At 33.1% G+C, this 19,315-nt stretch overlaps 1 protein-coding gene across 5 annotated transcripts in view; it reads right to left on the reverse strand.

The window, feature by feature from the left end:
• Positions 1-5,432: 5,432 nt before the first annotated feature.
• LOC148308856 (uncharacterized) overlaps positions 5,433-19,315 on the reverse strand; it is a 44,240-nt gene continuing 30,357 nt past the window's right edge. For 3 of the 5 annotated variants that reach the window (XM_088260984.1, XM_088260985.1, XM_088260983.1), the window contains 4 exons: positions 18,619-18,743; positions 12,429-12,560; positions 9,003-9,099; positions 5,433-7,789 (listed from right to left, as the gene is read on the reverse strand). In XM_088260984.1, the coding sequence (XP_088117110.1) occupies positions 7,706-7,789; positions 9,003-9,099; positions 12,429-12,560; positions 18,619-18,743 (438 nt within the window). In that variant the 3' untranslated portion in view covers positions 5,433-7,705. Of the gene's footprint in view, positions 7,790-9,002; positions 9,100-10,769; positions 10,881-12,428; positions 12,561-18,618; positions 18,744-19,315 lie in introns of all 5 variants that reach the window. The other 2 variants (XM_088260982.1, XM_088260981.1) reach the window with 1 other exon arrangement.

Consider the following 19,315-nt stretch of genomic DNA (forward strand, 5'->3'; position numbering starts at 1 on the left):
TAAGGAATATCCCACAGCATAGAGATGATAGGGAAGGCAGATATAAAAAATACAATACTACATTTAGCAGCTGAATTGAAATAGTTTTTTCCTTTGAACTGAATTGAATTTAATTCATTGCCTATTGGCATATGTCTACCCACACCACATCTGTCAATGTTTTTTTTTTCTAACTCTTATCCACACCAAATGGTGCAAAGGACACTGTATCGCATCGAAGCAGTATCAAATTGATCATAAATTACACAAAGGCAAGGTCATTAATCCTGCGCTTCAGGTACCAGTCCAGAGAAATATTTAATAAATTTATAGTGAAAAATCACTCATATTTAGTTTGACCCTACCCTGGAAATCGAACCTGGGATATCCAGTATGGTAGTCAAACACGCCTCTCACTAAATTACGGAGGCAGACTGAAAATTCAGTCAGTGTTGCTAAGTTTAAAATGGCACAAATAAGATGAGCTAAATGGTGTTCATTTACATTATGTTATAGAGTATACAAAAATACTTCAAATATTCAAAATAGGAAGACAAGAAAAATACAATATTTACGAAAATCTATAATACACGATAAAGCAATGTATTTTAATATATTTTTATAATTGAATTTGGAAAACCTTTAAAAGACAAACATGAAAAAAATTGATAAAAGTGTATCATTTTGAAATATTGCACGGTCAGTATTTGAAATATAAATATCGGCCATTTAAAAAAGGCATATCTTAAAAAGCCGACCTCACAATAACTTATAATTAAGACTATTGAGAAAAAGGAAGAAATTATTTTCAAGAAACTTCTTAACTCTTTACCCATAGTCGGCACAAAGTCTGTGCCACTTAGAATGATGCCGGCACGCATTTAGCACACGTAGAAAGACAATGCGAGTCACAAAAACGAAACGGAAATAGTGCCGCATGCAGACTAAATATCAATTATATTAAAAACAAAATACTGTATATAACAATTATTAAAAATATATCCACAGGATTAACTAAAAATCAACACATTTTCGACTTAAGTCTAATATGGATTCTATAATAATTATCAACAAAAGAAACAAATTGACATTTCAACTTTTATTGACACATGATATCCCTCAAACACAACTAGTACAAATAATAAAGCGACAACAAACGTACGAGGTAATCGGTAATACTGTTAATGAGCCTTCCGTAACAAAAGTTACCAAACATCTTAATAAATATTATCAACAATAAAAATGTTTTAACAATCATCTTTGTATTTCGAGATTAAAATATTAATTTTGGGAAACAGCACAAATGTGTACATACGGAATCTTCCCTAAAATCATAATCTTGCATGTGTATTGCTGCCATTCTGCTGTACAGACACCATCTTTGTCATCTGTTATATGCACATAATTTTATCTTATAATATTTATCTTTTGAAACCAGGTTCCGTATTTTACAGACTATAAGACGCACCTTAATTTTATTTTTAAAAACTTTTTTCCATTTTTATTATGAGATTGGAAAGCCAGACTGAACAAAAAATAATGGTCCAAGATTTTGTCTTCCTCTTCTCCTTTTCCTCCTTTTTTTCTAGATCCTAGGGATTGTTTGTGCCTCCGCATGCCGCTCTTGGGATGTTGACTCCCAGCTGTCTTTCCATCTTTTCGGAGGTTTGCCTGGGGACTGCGTCCTTGAGGGTTACCTTGAAGGTTACCTTGAATTTTTTGAAGAAAAAAGTGTGTCTTTATAGTCTGTAAATTATGGTAACCAAAACAACAGATGAAATGGGATCACTGCAGATATTTGTATCAGTAACGTCAAGTTCTGAATTTTTGATACCATCTTGTTTAGAATGTTAGTTCTACAAGTCTGTGATAGTTTCCGCTGTAGCAACCTGAGTACACAAATATCAAATTATAAAGTTAATAAACAACACAATTATTATATCAATTAATAATACCTGTTGAAATTAAATGAAAATAATACTACAAAGGCTGTAATTATATTGTTATTCTAATCACAATTCCATTATGAAATACATATAATGAAAACTATTTCTATGGCAATTTTTTTGTTATTCCGCACAGCCGAATATTCATACACTTTCTTAAAAGAAAAACGATATATTAAATGACTATACAAAGCTATGCTTATAAAGAAATATGTAAAAATTAAAAATATAGGCAACATTTAGTAACATTAAATAAGAAATATGTGTTTTCCAAACAATCGTAAACCTGATAATAAAAACAAGGTTTTTTGCCAATACTTCGCGGCACATTTTATAGACTTTATAAAAATCCGTAAAATGCAAACATTGTTTTTAACCACTTTCATTTTAGTACTATTTGTCCAACTAATTATAACCAATATATATTTTTTTAAGCTTCATTATCAATGTTTTTAGTAAAGTTTTTTTGGTAAAAATAGAAACCAGAAGCGTAAACCCAACACCATGAGTGGAAATGAATGACAAATTCTTAAGTCCGAAAAAGACTGGCTTCAACAGGCGCTGTAGCGTAGTTGGGTAGACGGTCCACTGCGAAACTGGGGTCACAGGTTCGATCCCCGCCAATTGCAAAATTAATTCAAGTAACATTTATTTTCAATTGGTCTGGGTGTTTGTCATCTTTTCACATCTGTTTTCCCTATCCTTACTATTCTACCTGCAGACAAGCCTCTAAAATAGAAGCTTTGCGAGTTATTCCTTTTTTAAAAAAGCATGATAATTGATGTTTTTTGTGAGTTTAATTTATTAAATGTAAGCATTTTTTTTAGTAAAAATAGAGGCCAAAAGCGTAAACCCAAAAACACATAATAATTATGTTTTTAAACATAATTATTCAACAGTTTAATTACTAGTTTTGTGCATCTTGCATTGTGAATCAAACAAATTAAATAGTTTGATGTTTGTCTTGAACAATGAGAACTCATTCAGAGGTCTAAAATATTTGTCTATCAATGTGTTTTAAAGTCAATGGTAGACAAAGTTTTAAGCTATTTATATATTTTTTTAAATATATTACGAGGGCCGACCCAAAAGTAACAATAAAAAGTAAATTTTACACACTTAATTAAATGATTTTTTTTTTAAATTTACACACTTATGTACCATGTTATGAGCCGAAAAATAAAAAAATTGGTTAAAAACGGTAATGTTTGGGAGTTTTTTTGACGTTTTTAGTCTCCCGATTTTTAAGTTTCAGCGATTTTTTAAAAACAACTTTTTTTTAAACAAAAAAAAAAAAATTTATTAAAAACCTTTACTGACCCTCAAAATACTGTCCATTACACGCAATGCACTTGTTCCAGCGTTTTTCCCACTGCCCAAAACAAGTAAAAAAAACTCTGAAATACTGATTGATTTCAAAGCTTTGAGTGACTCTTCTTGAACTTCTTGAATTGTTTGAAATCTCCTTCCTTTCAATTGCCTTTTCATCCTAGGAAAAAGAAAAAAATCACAAGGAGCAAGATCTGGAGAGTAAGGAGGATGCTCTAAAAGCTTGTATTTGCAGTTTGCATTTGAAGCAGTTTCAGTGTTTCTTGAGGTGATTTGCCTAGCAGGAAGCAGAATTTAATGTTTGCGCGATGTTCCATTTGTTTACGTCAAAATTTCGCCAAAACGTAAAAATCGGGAGACTAAAAACGTCAAAAAAACTTCCAAACATTACCGTTTTTAACCAATTTTTTTTTATTTTTCGGATCATAACATGGTACATAAGTGTGTAAATTTTAAAAAAAAAATCATTTAATTAAGTGTGTAAAATTTACTTTTTATTGTTACTTTTGGGTCGGCCCTCGTATGTAATATAATTATGTCTTGATTTCCCACTTGTTCAGTAAAGAATGAGGATATTTCGTTCTAACTATTACTAACTTTGTAAAAATCTAAGACAATTGTAAATAAATATCTCACAGAACCGCTTTAAGCTAAACATTAATTGATAACTGTTTTTACGACTATATACTAAAGAATAATATTTTTCAATAAATAGCAATTTTACTTAATAATACTAGACGCAAGTTTCGTAGACAAATATCATCGTATTTATTATCAGCTTGTTTTAAATGTACGCGCTTTACTCTGTGCGTGCTATGCGTACTGGCTCAGTGGAAACAACTTGTAACGGTATATACACGGGTCTACCAAACAATAAAATGACTCGACTGCAATCAGTGTTAAACGCAACAGCGAGACTAATTTTTGGAATTTCTAAATTCAGTCACATCACCCCACTACTTCACAAACTCCACTGGTTACGCTTTCCCGAGAGGGTTGAGTATAAACTCTGCCTACTCATGTATAAATCAATACACAATATGGCTCCAGAGTATCTTAAGGAGCTGTGTATTCCAGATGAATTGGTCGATAGACGTCTCACGCTTCGATCGGCTACAACATCCGCAATGGGCAAAGTTATCTTACCAGCTCGCAACCAACGCACTTAATTTGGCGAGCGTGCCTTTGCTGTTGCAGGACCGACGGCGTGGAATGCTCTTCCACCAATGGTTAGAAATAGTGAGAGTGAGATGATCGTTAGAAAAAGACTAAAAACACATTTGTTTGCTAAATCATTTCCACCATAATATTTTCCCCAATTCATTCACAGTGAAGCGCCCTTGAGGTATTTTTTTACGAAAATGGTGCTATATAAGTTATCCAAATTTATTATTGTTATTATTATAACTTATAAAAAAAGTACCGCGAGTTTCACTGAGCAATTAAAAGTGTGGTCACCACTTTTGATACTGCTAAATTTCCTACAGCTGACACCTTCATCGAATAATACGCTACTTATATCCTCAACTCACTTTAATATTTTAAATGTTCACTGCTGCCTTTTGCCATAAAATATAATACGTAATTCTAATTTGATATTTTTTTTAACTATGCTTTTCTTCATAGGTTTTTAATTTCACTAGTAAGCGGTTATATTGTAATTTTTTCTTTACAGCATAATAACAGTGGAATTTGAGGTATTCCTATTTATCGAATCAACATCACATTGCATTGATCAGAGTGGCTTTAAATAAATGCCTTTTTAAAAATATAGACTAATTCATACTAAGAATATATTAGGTTGACGCATTAGCAATGGTCGTATTTTTACATAATCTGTGGCATATTTTTTTTACCATCTGTATTAACAGTTGTTCTTAATATTGTTTTTGTATCATATAAAGGAGGGTTTTTTCTAACATATTTTTTAGTTTACCGTTAGCGGTTGAAAAAATAGTTTTTGCTGTCATAAAAAAATACGACGTTACTTATGCATCAACTTAATATATTCTTAGTATGAATTAGTCTATATATGTGTATATATATATATATATATATATATATATATATATATATATATATATATATATATATATATATATATATATATATATATATATATATATATATATATATATATATATATATTTAAAATTTATAGCTGTCTGGAGAAATTAATCATTTTTAATACAAAAAAAACAGTATGTACTTAAAAACTAGCATTCAAACTAAGTTTAATTTTGTTGGTGATTGATGAAAAATAATGATTTGTACTTTAACTATAATATATAATGTAATATCATAATTCACAAGAGGCCGGAAGCGTTACTAGAATTACATTTATGGTATATTTTTAAATATGTTCGGACTTACCAAATGTTTGAAACCAAGTACAGTTTTCATTAATTGATTCGGCAGTCACTATGTGGTACAATATCTTTCCATTTATAATTTAAATTCTACTTGGTAAATACATAAATAAAATACAGATAAATACAAAAAATGCTAAATTTTAGAGTTGTTTTCCAACGGCACATCTCAAAAATTTAGACTTAGCTTCATATATGGTGTTTGAAAATGATACGGAATGCATCGAAACACGTGTCACAACAAATTTTAACAAATAGTTGTATTTACCAAGTAAAATTTAAATTAAAACAAGTACACTTTCTCAATATTTGTTTAATTCTGAGAAAAGTTTATAATTTTGATAATTTGGGACAATGATATCACTAAATTGATAAATTTACTAAATACTGTCTCTTTTTCTTTCTAAAACAAAACAACTCGAAGTTTAAAAAAAAATATGTAAAAAATACTATAATTGAAATATAACTTTGTTTTAAAATCACTATAAATATTTTATTATAAGTTAATTATAATGTCTACCGGTTTCCAAGCTAACCGCTTCTTTCTTGATAAAGAGCTTGATTTCTCGCTAATCAGTCTGGATAAAGAAGCGGTTAGCTTCGAAACCGGTAGACATTATAATTAAGTTATAATAAAATATTTATAGTGATTTTAAAACAAAGTTATATTTTAATTATAAAATGGAAAATCACAGAGTTAGTGCTGCTTTAAATATAAATTATATAAAAAATACTATTTTATTTTTATAGGTACATATTTTAATATCACTTTATTTAATATGCGTTATTTGTTTAATATAGTATGATAGAATGTTGATCAAAGTTGCCAATATCTGGTAAGTTAGTATACCACACTACTTATTAAGGAAATAAAAATAGCCAAATGAAATAACTCAGTTTTCTTCAAAGTTCCTCAATCGATCATATTCCTTCTATTATATTTGATTCTAAAGATGTTTGGTCAAAGATGCCTGGTATCTTTTATATCATATCGCTCACTCCTTTCAACAATGTCATAAATCCAAAAACGTCAATTTTCAGTTGAGCACGTTTTCGGAATGCCCAGAAAATGTACTAGATCCCAGCAAAAGAGGCATAATTTTTTAACTTAATATTTACCCGCTACAGGGCAGAAGGTGTTGTTTTTGCATTTTGAAGAAAAGGTAATTTTTTTAAATTTACTAAATATTTTTCAAATGGAGAAAAAACCTTCAGGTTTTACCTAAAAAGATCTGTTGCACGGTAAAAAGTTCAATAAGTGGCTTGATATTTATTTTTAATACATTGTATTATATTTTTAAACTTTAAAAACGTTCTCCTGAAAAATAAAGTTTTTTGATTTATGACGTTCTTGAAAGGAGTGAGCGATATGTGACAGGTGCCAGGTGATTGCAGATTGTCAAATCACTGGATTTGTGACGCATTGGCGATTTTGTTGTTTGTGATATTTTCTATGAACACCGCCCCGCCCAAGGAACTACACCTCTCCAATGATTTATTGTAGTCCTAATCATAATAGCATCGCTAAATAATTATAAGTAAAGGATATCTATTAACAGGTCAATTTACCGGCCATGGCACTATATAGTATACAGACAAAGGTAAGTAAGGCAATGGTTTTGCTTTCCACAAACTCTATTTAAATAACGGCCAATGGACAAGCATTTTCATAGATTAATTATTATTATTATTATTATAATTATTATTATAGGAGAAATAAACACAGGCTGAAAGAGAGTAAGGTGAGGATCTATAAAACCTGCGTAAAACCGATCTTGACATACGGCACGGAAACAAGAGCCGACACCGCGAGAACAAAAAGCCTTCTTAGGACATCAGAAATGAAGACTCTACGACCCATTGGCGTACTTGCATTACATTCTAGAGTAAAATGGTCACATAGCTTTGTCTCCCTCGCGTAACAAGCTCTCGTGCCGTGATAAATTGACCTGGATCTTAGAAGGTAAGGTATATGGTGTCTTGGAGACACTCGTCTTTGGTGTACAAGCAACTCACTAGCTGCGTGCCCGCTAATATTACAATACAGTGTATAAGTAAAGTTGTCTATGGCCCTGTTCAGTATTAAGGCGAGGTTTCATCGTCCACTTCCTTGATGACGGCGTCAGACTCCCACCGACTTCTCTGCGCCAGGAGGTCGTTCAGTTTCTGAACCAAAACACAAATAGTCATTAGGTCTACGACATTGTGGTGCAAATAATTCAATTTATGCACTGAATCAAGGACACATTCACACTCTCCAAGATTTTAGGATGTTTTAGGACAACTGCGTCTGACTTTAGTGGATCCTATGAAACTACAACCGGTTATTTGACTATCTGTCCACTTGTCAGGTTATTTGAATTACTGTAATATAACAAGGGCGTTTGTCCACTACACGGGATTTCACCGTCCGGCAGTCCGGTTTTGAAAAATGAAAATGACTATGACAGTTTAGCGTGATCGAATTTACACGCAACGTGTTCAAACACCGATCAAGAGCTCCAATCCGAAGAAAGATGGGCTAAAGCACAAGCCAATCGTCATTTTAAAACGTTAACTGACGTGCCAGACGGTAAAATTACACAGAATGCCCCAACACATTAAAATTTCCAATTACATGTCATACAATGTCCAAAAAAACATTGAATTTTCGCAGCATTTCACAGTGCTCAGCAATATGGTGGCAATTTTTTAAAAAATGTTGGAGTGTTTTTAATAATTGTGGAAATATTTATGCAACGAAAAAAAAAAGTTTAAATATATAAATATATTTCTAAAAGTTATTATAACTCAGAAAAATGATTATTGACTTTTAAAACATATACAGTAAACACCACAAAACCAGTGTGAAGATGTCGGCAACGATGAAACCCGGTCACTGGTTAGATAAAATACATGTGGAAAAAACTATATAGTTGTTTTATTACATAAAATGCAGTTCCCCAAGAAATGTCAGTACAAAACTTAAATCTAATAAAAGTTCAAATCTAATTTAGTAAATCAAATTCTAATTTAGTTGGACAAATTTTGCCAACTAAAAAGGTTGAAAGTAACAGAATGTGAAAAAATACTAAAATAATATTACAAATCTACAATACATTGTTTGCTTATTTCCCCTCTCTAAGGGTAAAGCAGTTTCCTTTAAAATCTAGGTAAAGCAGATTTGAAATAAAACTACTTTACCATTCTTAATTTGAAAGTTAGTACCAATATAGCCATCCAATATTTGATTATCGAAGTACCTGTATATTATAAAAAGATGGCTGCCAGCAGAAAACGCATGGATAATTTGGATGTTGGTATCTAGTATTTATAACCTGCATCAATAGATAGTTAGTTATTTTAGGAATGAATCAAATATATTGTATAGATAAATTACCTGCGGAGAGTTGATGACGATGATTCTTTGTTCAATTTTTGGGGTCAGCAAACATGACTGTTGCTCCAAGTCATCTAACGAAGCTCGGCGTGTCAATCTAGAGAGAAAAAATCATTATATTGTGCTAAAATATTCCATGGAATGTAAGAGTACTGAGTCTTTTTTGTTGAATTTGTAACTCAAATGATACTTATATTTATACCCTCTAATAACAGTACCTAATTATTAGAGGGTTCTCTCCTTAAAAAAAAAGTACCTGCTTGTGTATTTGAAAACTTTTGAAATATGGTCACGGAATGTCAATTATCATATTTTTATTTTTATTTTACTCAATAAATCTGGGGGAATGCGGTATTTCCAATTAGAAGTTGAATTGTTAAATGTCAAAATTATGTTCTGCATCCAACACATTCGCGATCACAGCAACATATACTAAATTTAAGATAAATAAAGCACAACTGGGGTTTGTGTTTCCTTAACACAAGGACAAATATCATGCCAGAATACAAAGCTATTCAATCAAAACATTCCAATGGCAATATCCATTCCAAAATATTATTTGATAGATAAACTATGTAGTATGTATGTGCCTATTTTAGCAGTCACATTAAATATTGACAGTGATTTTCGATGTTGTTATTGTGGATATTTTTATCGAATATTGCATTCGTGGCTGTCAAGTTATTTTTATTTAAATCTACTTAGGTCCTTGTGCAAATGTTTCGCGATTTTCATCTTATAATATTTTTAATTTGCATGTGTTTCGATGCACTCCGCGTGTCAAGTGTCACAATAGATTTTAAGAAATAATGGTATTTACTAAATCAAACTAAAATTAAAAATGGATACATTTTACCACAAAGTGACTACCGAATCAATTAATCATATTACGATATCTGATGACAAAAGCACATGCAACCAGCTATGAACTGTCCCAGTAATTGGCTATAAATTTGGGTTCAAAACAAGCCGACAGGTAAACCGTGTGATCCAAAGCAGGCGAGTGGTGGGAAAAACTCCAAAACGTAAGAAGCTTTCTAACTCACTGGCCAATATTGGATTGGGTCCATTTTAATTTTTTTCAAAGGAATTACCCGCAACGCCTCTATTTTAGAGGCTTGTCTGCAGGTAGGATAGTTAGGAAAAGGAAGATATATCGCTTACTCCTTTCAACAATGTCATATTTGATTTTTCGGGAGATCGTTTTTAAAGTTTAAGAATATAATAAAATGTATTAAAAATAAATATCAAGCCACTTATTGAACTTTTTACTGTGTAACAGATCTTTTTAGGTGAAACCTGAATGTTTTTTCTCCATTTGAAAAATATTAAGTATATTTAAAAAATAATTAAACAATAACTTTTCTTCAAAATGCAAAAACAGCACTTTCTGCCCTATAGCGGGTAAATATTAAGTTTTTAATATGCCGCTTTTGCAGGGATATAGTACATTTTCAGGGCATTCCGAAAACATGCACAACTGAAAATTGACGATTTTTTATACATATATGACATTGTTGAAAGGAGTGAGCGATATGTGAAAAATACATTACAAACACCCAGACCGATTGATAATGAATATTTCTTCGATTCGTTTTACAATTGGCGGGAATCGAACCTGCAATGCCAGTTTCGCTGTCGAGCATCTACCCGACTACGCCACGGCGCCAATTTGAATGCTTCAAACATTTTACTCGTGTAAACGATAAATTACTCTCTATTCACTCGTGACTACACAACTAATGTATGACAGTGCGGGGTGATTACCTATGGCGTGACGGGTTGCCGATGGGGGCGTTGGGGGGCGCGGGGGAGGGGACGTCCACGGAGGAGGCCCTCCGCATGGGCGCGGAGCTGTCCGCCTTGCCCGCGTTATGTCTGCACACACGACACATCACTACTCACTACTCACTCACGACTACAACAAAAGCTCATCAATTCAAACAAGTGCAATTTGAGTAACATTATTAATAAATAAAAATGTCCATGCAGCACCACATATTGCAAGACAGGACCCCACAAGATGGACCCCAATAATTCTACGATGGAGACCTTGGAAGAACAAAAGAGGTGTCGTAAGACCCCAAAAGAGATGGTCTGACGGCATTGTCGCTGTGTGGGGTAAAAACCGGCTGCAAGCAACAATTAACCGGAGGAAATGGAAAGAAGGGGAAGAGGCCTATATTCAGCAGTGGAGGTCAGAGGGCTCATAAAGAAGAAGAAGAAGAAAAGTGCAGCACCACACACGTAATAGAAGTGAAAATTTAAAAAAAAAATAGAGAGAGATTTAGTGTAAGAGGCAGAGAGAAAGAGCATCTCAAGAGAAACACATACAATATTAAAAAAAACTCACATAAAACATTATGTTAATTCAATAATACTACTGTCATTGATTGGTACTTCAATAAGTATTTTTTTGAAAAGTCTCTTTTTGGAGTCTTGTCTGCAGGTAGGATGGTAAGGGTAGGGAAGGTAAATGTGAAAAATACATCACAAACACCCAGGTCAATGGAAAATAAATCTTTCTCAAATTCATTTTGCAATTGTCGGAAATCAAACCTGTGACGCTAGTTTCGCAGTCGAGCGTCTACCCAACTACGCCACGGCGCCTGCCGTTAATATTAATGGTTGTGATAACTATAATATGAGATACATGAACCCGATTCAACATTTTTTAAATAAGAAGAAAAAATTGCACATGTTATAGTTCTGGATTTATATATGTATATATATTGGAATTTGACTTGTGTTTATTTAATTTTTTTAACTCTTTACCTTTCAATAATCTTTTCTTTTCAAAACCGTATACTCGTGTTTGTTTCGAAGATTTTTTTCTGAAAACGAAAACGGTATTTGAAGCCAAAAATTAATGAATTCGGAAGAGGCGAGGATTGTTTGCAAAGACAGATTGGTGTAGCGTTCTATTTTCTCTGCTTACCCCTGCAGAAGCGGCGTGATGGTTAGTTAGTTAGTTTTTCAGTCTTTCATTTATGCCATCTATGTTTTTCATTTATGTTATCTATGGGCGTTTATCCACTACACGGGATTTCACCGTCCGGCAGTCTGGTTTTGAAAAATGAAAGCGACTACGGCAGTTTAGCGTGATCGAATTTACGCGCAACGTGATCACGCACCGATCAAGAGCACCGATCCGCAAAAATATGGACAAAAGCACAAGCCAATCCATGCCAATCATCGTTTAACCTAACTGTTAATCATACGCTAACTGATGTGCCGGATGGTAAAATTCCTTGTAATTCCGGGTAGTGGACAAGCGCCCTATGTCTTTTATTTATCCGTGCTCATTAAATTCACTCAATCGTACTCACCTTTTCACAAGTTTGCTACAATAAACTAAATGATATCTTCTCTTTAGTTTTGCGTGATGGTAATATTAGAGCACTCGGTAAGCAGGCAGGTAGGTACCTGTGATGGGCGGCCGAGGGGGGCGCGTGCGGAGACAGTGGCAGGTGCGGGGGGGTGTCTATGGAGGAGGAGCGGCGCAGGGGAGGCGGCCCGTCCAACTCGCTGCCGTCCAGCATCTTCACAAGGCTGTGTCTGCGGACAAACTAACCGTTAGTATAATCTTCCCCCTTTATCAAACATTGAACAAAAATTCACATCTCTTGGAATGATGAGATGGAAAGAATCAACCAGTGGACAAGAGAATATGATCTGATGACATACTAGATTCAGTGCGTAGGTACCTTAGTATCTGTGTTTTTTTTTGTTTTTTTTTTAAATTCAAATATTTATTTGTTAATTATATACATATAAATGCATAAACTGTAAACATTCATTGAAATATTTATAAACATAGTTAACATTTTTTTCTTTTACAGAGACCAAGCCACCTTGTGCGTCTTGTCGGTGGAGTTCTTTTTACAAACATTTTTTATATCGTTTTTATCTATTTTAACCTAATATACACACCAAAAAAGTTTTTTTAAATTAAAAACTATTTTACAATTTTCATAGAATTCAGTATTGATCATTTACCCATTCCTTTATTTCGCCTTTGTTCCATATTTTATTTTGACCTCTTACCTCGTACCTTCATAAGGAACTCTCACGAGAGGTGGTATCTATCATACATGATAAAAATAATGAATGACATTGGTACCATAAATCAAGCTAGCACACAAAATACCGAACCCTCTTCTAGTGGAACGGAAGGTCTGTTGACGACAGTCAGCAGTCCGCCTTCTTCTGAGGAGTTTTACGTGGTTTTCCCCCAGCAATGAGCAAATGCTGACAAGTTCGTGATTGGCCCACACTAGATTATCCCTCCTGTTCCCAACACAGATAAAAATAAAGCATGTTTTTAGCTATAAGAAACAAAAATCCACTACTTAATCCTATAAACCTTGTACATAATAAGCAAGGTAAATAATAAATCCAACTCCAATCTGAAAAAAAGGTGCCTTAGTCCCCTGTACAGTACATATGAGATGTGACTTTACCTAATGTTAATTCCTTGCATCTCAAGACAGGCTTGAACACCTCTGTATACAGGCCATTTAGGTCCAGTCGAAAACTCATGCATATCATTGAATATTACGAAAGACAAATTAATATAATTTATATTTGAAGCACTAACTTTGTGATTATCCATTTAATAATTAAAATATTACTTTGTTTTAAAATCACTATAAATATTTTATTATAATTTTAATAATAATAATAATAAAACCCTTATCCGCACCCAAATGGTGCATAGGGCACTGTGTCATATTAACGCAGTGTTATCTTGATCGTTTACACATGAAGGAAAGGTGATCAGCCCTCCGATTCAGGTACCAGTCCATGGTAATATTGAATAAATATTACAGTGAAAAAATCAATTATATTTATTTTACCCCCCCTGGGAATCGAACCCGGGACCTCCAGAACGGTAGCCGAGCGTGCTGACCATTACACTACGGAGGCGGACAAATTTTACTATAATATTATTGACATTATAATTAAGTCATAATAAGAATTTTTGGTGATTTTAAAACAAAGTTATATTTTCATTATAAGACAAATCAAATGGTTTTTTATGGTCATGAAAAATTAGCAATACATAATACGATACAACATTTAAAAACATTACAGTAAAAGCTCGTTAATTGAACAATGTTTAATAAATGATAATTTTAATTTTGTAAAAATTATATTATTTGTTAATATTGACATCGATAAGACCATTCTCGTTTTAATTAAAATACTGACTGACGTTCTGACATATCGCTCACTCCTTTCAACAATATCATATTTCAAAAAACTTGATTTTTCAGGAAAACGTTTTTAAAGCTTCAAAATATAATCAAATGTATTCAAAATAAACATCAAGCCACTTATTAAACTTTTTACTGTGCAACCGATCTTTTTAAGAAAAGCCTGAATGTTTTTTCTCCATTTGAAAAATATTGAGTGCATTTAAAAAAATGATTAAACAATACCTTTTCTTCAAAATGCAAAAACAACACTTTCTGCCCTGTAAATATTAAGTTAAAAATATGCCGCTTTTGCTGAGATATAGTATATTTTCTGGGCATTCCAAAAACATGCACAACTAAAAATTGACGATTTTTGATTTCTGATGTTGTTGAAAGGATGAGCGATATGAGTAGTCCACTTTCAAATCACGTTTGTTAAAAATTATATTTTCTGGTCAATGGCGGCAATCGGTAGAAGATTAAATCTTCTACTGATCTGAGGTTTTTTGAAAGATTTTTTTAAACTGAACTGTCAATTGGCATACCAAGTTTCGCAAATATATTGATTATTCTATTTTATTCCTAACTTAATGAGTTTTGCCATATTATGTTAAACATGGACGTTAATATTTTTAATTTTCGATTGGCCGACTGGCACCATTGGCTAAAAAACATTATTTTTTAACAAAACATTGTTTACAAGTAGACTACTCATTTCTCTGTAACAATAAAGTTAGTGCACTGATGGTCTGTCATTTCTCTGTACCAACAATGCTAGTGCTGTGTGAAGATCTGGACATTTTTCGGTAATTATAATGCTGGTGGACCGATGGTCTAACATTTTCCTGTAACAATAACACTGTGACATTTCTCTATAACACTTTGAGTACTTACTTATTTAGGAGTTCACTTCAAATTTTAATTGACTAGCTTTTACTGTGCATATATCGCTCACTCTTTTCAACAACGTCATATATCAAATACATACATTTTCTGGGCTTCCGAAAACATGCACAACTAAAAATTGACAATTTTTGAAATATGATGTTGAAAGGAGTGAGCGATATAAGAAAATGACAATAAAGAAAACACACCCCCACTTTTTTCCCACTACATTAGCTTCATAAATGTTTACCGTTCTTTCCTCACTCATTCCTTCTACATGTCCAAACCATCTCAACACACCTTTATTAATTTTATCGATAATGCTTATCGCTGCAACACAGTTGCATTGATGGAATATGTAAGTATAACATTAGTAGCCTTTTGATATATGATGTTGTTGAAAGGAGTGAGCGATATCGCTCACTCCTTTCAAGAACGTCATAAATCAAAAATCGTCAATTTTCAGTTGTGCATGTTTTCAGAATGCTCAGAAAATGTACTATATCCCTGCAAAAGCGGCATATTTTTAACTTAATATTTACCCGCTGCAGGCCAGAAAGTGTTGTTTTTGCATTTTGAAGAAAAGGTATTGTTTTATTATTTTTTTAAATATACTTAATATTTTTCAAATGGAGAAAAAACCTTCAAGTTTTACCTAAAAAGATCTGTTTCACAGAAAAAAGTTCAATAAGTGGCTTGATATTTATTTTTAATACATTGTATTATATTTTTAAACTTTAAAAACGTTCTCCTGAAAAATGAAGTTTTTTGATTTATGACGTTCTTGAAAGGAGTGAGCGATATGTACATTAACATTTTGGTTATAAATGCATACCAAATGGTGATACATTCTCTCATTACATAACTGAATATTAGATCATTCAGTGGTTATACATACTATCTTTCAGATCATTTCATCATATGTTACGCAACACCTGACCATCCAATAAGGGGTGCAAATTAAGTATAAACATGCCAACAGTAATACGACACCGATGAAGGGTGTTAGGACGAACGATGGACCATTCTCAATAGATCTCCTTGGGGCATTACCTACAGGGTCTGGAAGGCCTAGGGACAATCCAAGGGTTGTAGCAATACAGTCTCCGCAGAGAGCATGCCGCTATACGAGCGCGGCAGGTGAAAAAATACATGCAAGGCATCAGCCTGCACACACATCTGGAGATAGGGGAAGAAAGCTATACAAGGGATGGTAATAATAAACATATACGCAATTCAGGATAAAACACACGCAAAAATAAAAATATGCAAATTATTATTTTTTGACAGTTCCAGTTTCAGGCACTTCCACCTCGCCACCGTTGCTGACGATGGACTCCCCAAGATATGGGACTACCGGAATACCAAGGAACCAGTGTTCTCGAGAAGTGACCGTTCCCACTGGTAATGAAACATGTTTACAATTCATATTATTTTTTGACATCTCATCAAAGATGAAGAAGAATATGGAAGTCTGGGCATTTACGGGGCTGACGACCGTCATAGGCTGGTTTAAGTGATTACTTTACACACGTGTAACATTCACCAATTCCACTCATTATTGACAACCACACTACTCAAATTCTTGGAAATTCTATATACATATATGAACCAATTTTCAAAACATTATTCTTGAATCACTAGAACTTCACTAGAGACATCTATTGGTGAGATGAAAAGAACCGTTTTATTGAGCGGAAACACTTAAAATGTTGTAAACTTTAAATTACGTTAAAATACAATAACCTGATATTTTAAGTTCTATTTTTATGAAAAAAAAATCCTGAGCATTTAGTGGTTATGTAACTAATACGTAGCTATTTAAAAATCTCTATATATAAGATTTTGCAAATATAAAAAAAAAACATTTAAATCGCACTGGGTACCACTATTTCAAAAATTTGCAAAATTTTCTTTCTTCTAAGAATTATATATAATATTTTGCAAACATGAACGGGAGAATAGAAAGGACTGCTAAAAAGACTTGGCACAAGCGGATCAATCACGACATAAAATCTGGTGGTGTCAAAAGCCTATACAAGCAAAGAGGAAGGAATACTAGATGTATGGATAGTTACCTAGTTACCTAAGACAGTGTCGGCATAGATTTTTTCACATTCCTATACACAGGACCAACCTGCCGATGGTTATGCCTGTAGGAAGAGCTACCGCTATGTTGAACGATATCTCATTGAATATTGATCTGTTCCATGTGTCACTAGGAGTTTTCCGATGAGGGATTCTTCTACATCTTTAGCAATAGTTCTTGCATATTTTCGATTTTTGTATGTATTTTAATGCATAAACTTTCAATTTTTTAGTTTGTAATGTATATGTTAATAGAAAATAAATAAATTGAAATTGAAAATAATTTAAATATGGATGTGAAGGAAGCTAGGAGCGTATGTCAGGACGGAGGAGTGTGGTGTTACCTTTTCTGCTTGGATGGTAATAGTAGCAATGGCGGGCACAGAGAATTGATGAGGGTAGGCAGTAGAGGTAGATGGTAAGGTAAACTAGGTACTACTTAGTAAGGTAGGGTAGGTACTGGTTGCGTTTTTATATGTCACGCGGGTAAGTTAGGATAGGCACTGCTTTTCTGCATACAGGTCAAATCTCTTTGTAGCGAATACCGAATTGACAAAATTTCCAGTATAACGAATCTGCAATTCGTCCCCGGAAAACTTCCATATAAAATGTACTCAACCAAAATTGAATGTAGCGTAGCCAATCTCAGAATAACCAACTTTTTTTTTTTAAATTTTAAAATGATGTTACAATTCATTTTTAAACATTGAGAGGTGTAAAAGAAAATTTCCCATTTTTTAAATCAAAAATTAAAAACCTATTTGAACTTGCTCTTTAATTCACTTTTCTTTCATTGCTTATAAATTTATTTTTTCCAATAAAGTCTGACAGTTTGAAAATCATTTCTGTTATGTCCTGTAGTAGGCAGGTACCTATATTGTATTGATCACTGGCCGGAAGATCGGGTGTAGTGTAACAGTAATAACTAATTTTAATTTTCTAATAAGAGTGCGTATAAAAAAAAAACTAACTAACCATCACGCCGCTTCTCCGCAGGGGTAGGCAGAGGGAATAGAACGCCACACCACTCTGTCTTTGCAAACATTCTTCACCTCTTACACATTCATGCATCTCCTCATACATACTCGCCGATTGTTACGACTCCTAACCTGACCACTTTCAAGTATTTGGCATACCTGATCGTGCCATGTTTTTCTCGGTCTTCCTCTGCTCCTTTTTTCACTTACATTCGCCTCATAAATTTGTTTTACCAAATAAGTGGGTATAATATAGCGATAAAATAAATTTAGAATGTGTCATATCCTACACATCCAGTGTAACGAATTTTCATTGTAGTGAAATATTTTTTTGGTCCCGTGAAGATCGTAATACTGAGATTTGACCTGTGTATGGAGTGCACGCCCCTGAATGGTAGTAGGCGAATACTGTAGGTTGATGAGAGTAAGGAGGGCACAGGGAGTAAGATCAGAAATTATAGTTACCTCCGACTGAGGGTGATGAGGGACTGTCTGTGCTTGGAATGTTTGGCCTTGCCCATCCTCATGTTGATAGCGTTAAAGTGATTCTGGACGGCCATTCCAATCTCCGGACACATGTCATCATCCACCTGTGGAAAAATTATATTTATTTTATTTATTTATTTAATAAATTTACATTTTTATTTATAACATAATACATTTGAATCATTTATACATATGGAAAACTTTTATATTTCGATTCGCTGTGCCTCTCCAAAAAAGAGACTGTGCTCTTGTGCTTGGAGAGGGACTTACACTCGTGGTTTAATGTCATATATCATAAAAGATATAATAGTCTTTTTTTTTATATTTTCTCAAGATTTAAATACAATGAGCTTTAATTTTTTTCTTAAGTATTTTTATATCATCTATTTTTTTTATTTCTTTAGGGAGTTTATTGAAATGTTTGATTGCCAAATATTTGAAGTTTTGCTGAAATTGCTTGGTGTTGCATTTTGGAGTAGAAAAATCGTTTGAGAATCTCGATGATAATTTTTTTTTAGTTTAAATAATTGTCACCCTTTAGTTTTAATATGTTATAAACACTTATTCTTTATATGTGATATACGCTGATGTTCGATGTTTTGACTAACATGGGGTCGGAATGGGATCTAGCTGACTAACTGAACTACCTAACAAGTATGTAATCCCTTTCACTGCC

The sequence above is a fragment of the Brachycentrus maculatus genome, unplaced genomic scaffold (assembly GCF_059751285.1).
Source record: "Brachycentrus maculatus isolate JH-2025_06_01 unplaced genomic scaffold, ASM5975128v1 h1tg000145l, whole genome shotgun sequence".
In the NCBI taxonomy this organism is placed as follows: Eukaryota; Metazoa; Arthropoda; class Insecta; order Trichoptera; family Brachycentridae; genus Brachycentrus; species Brachycentrus maculatus.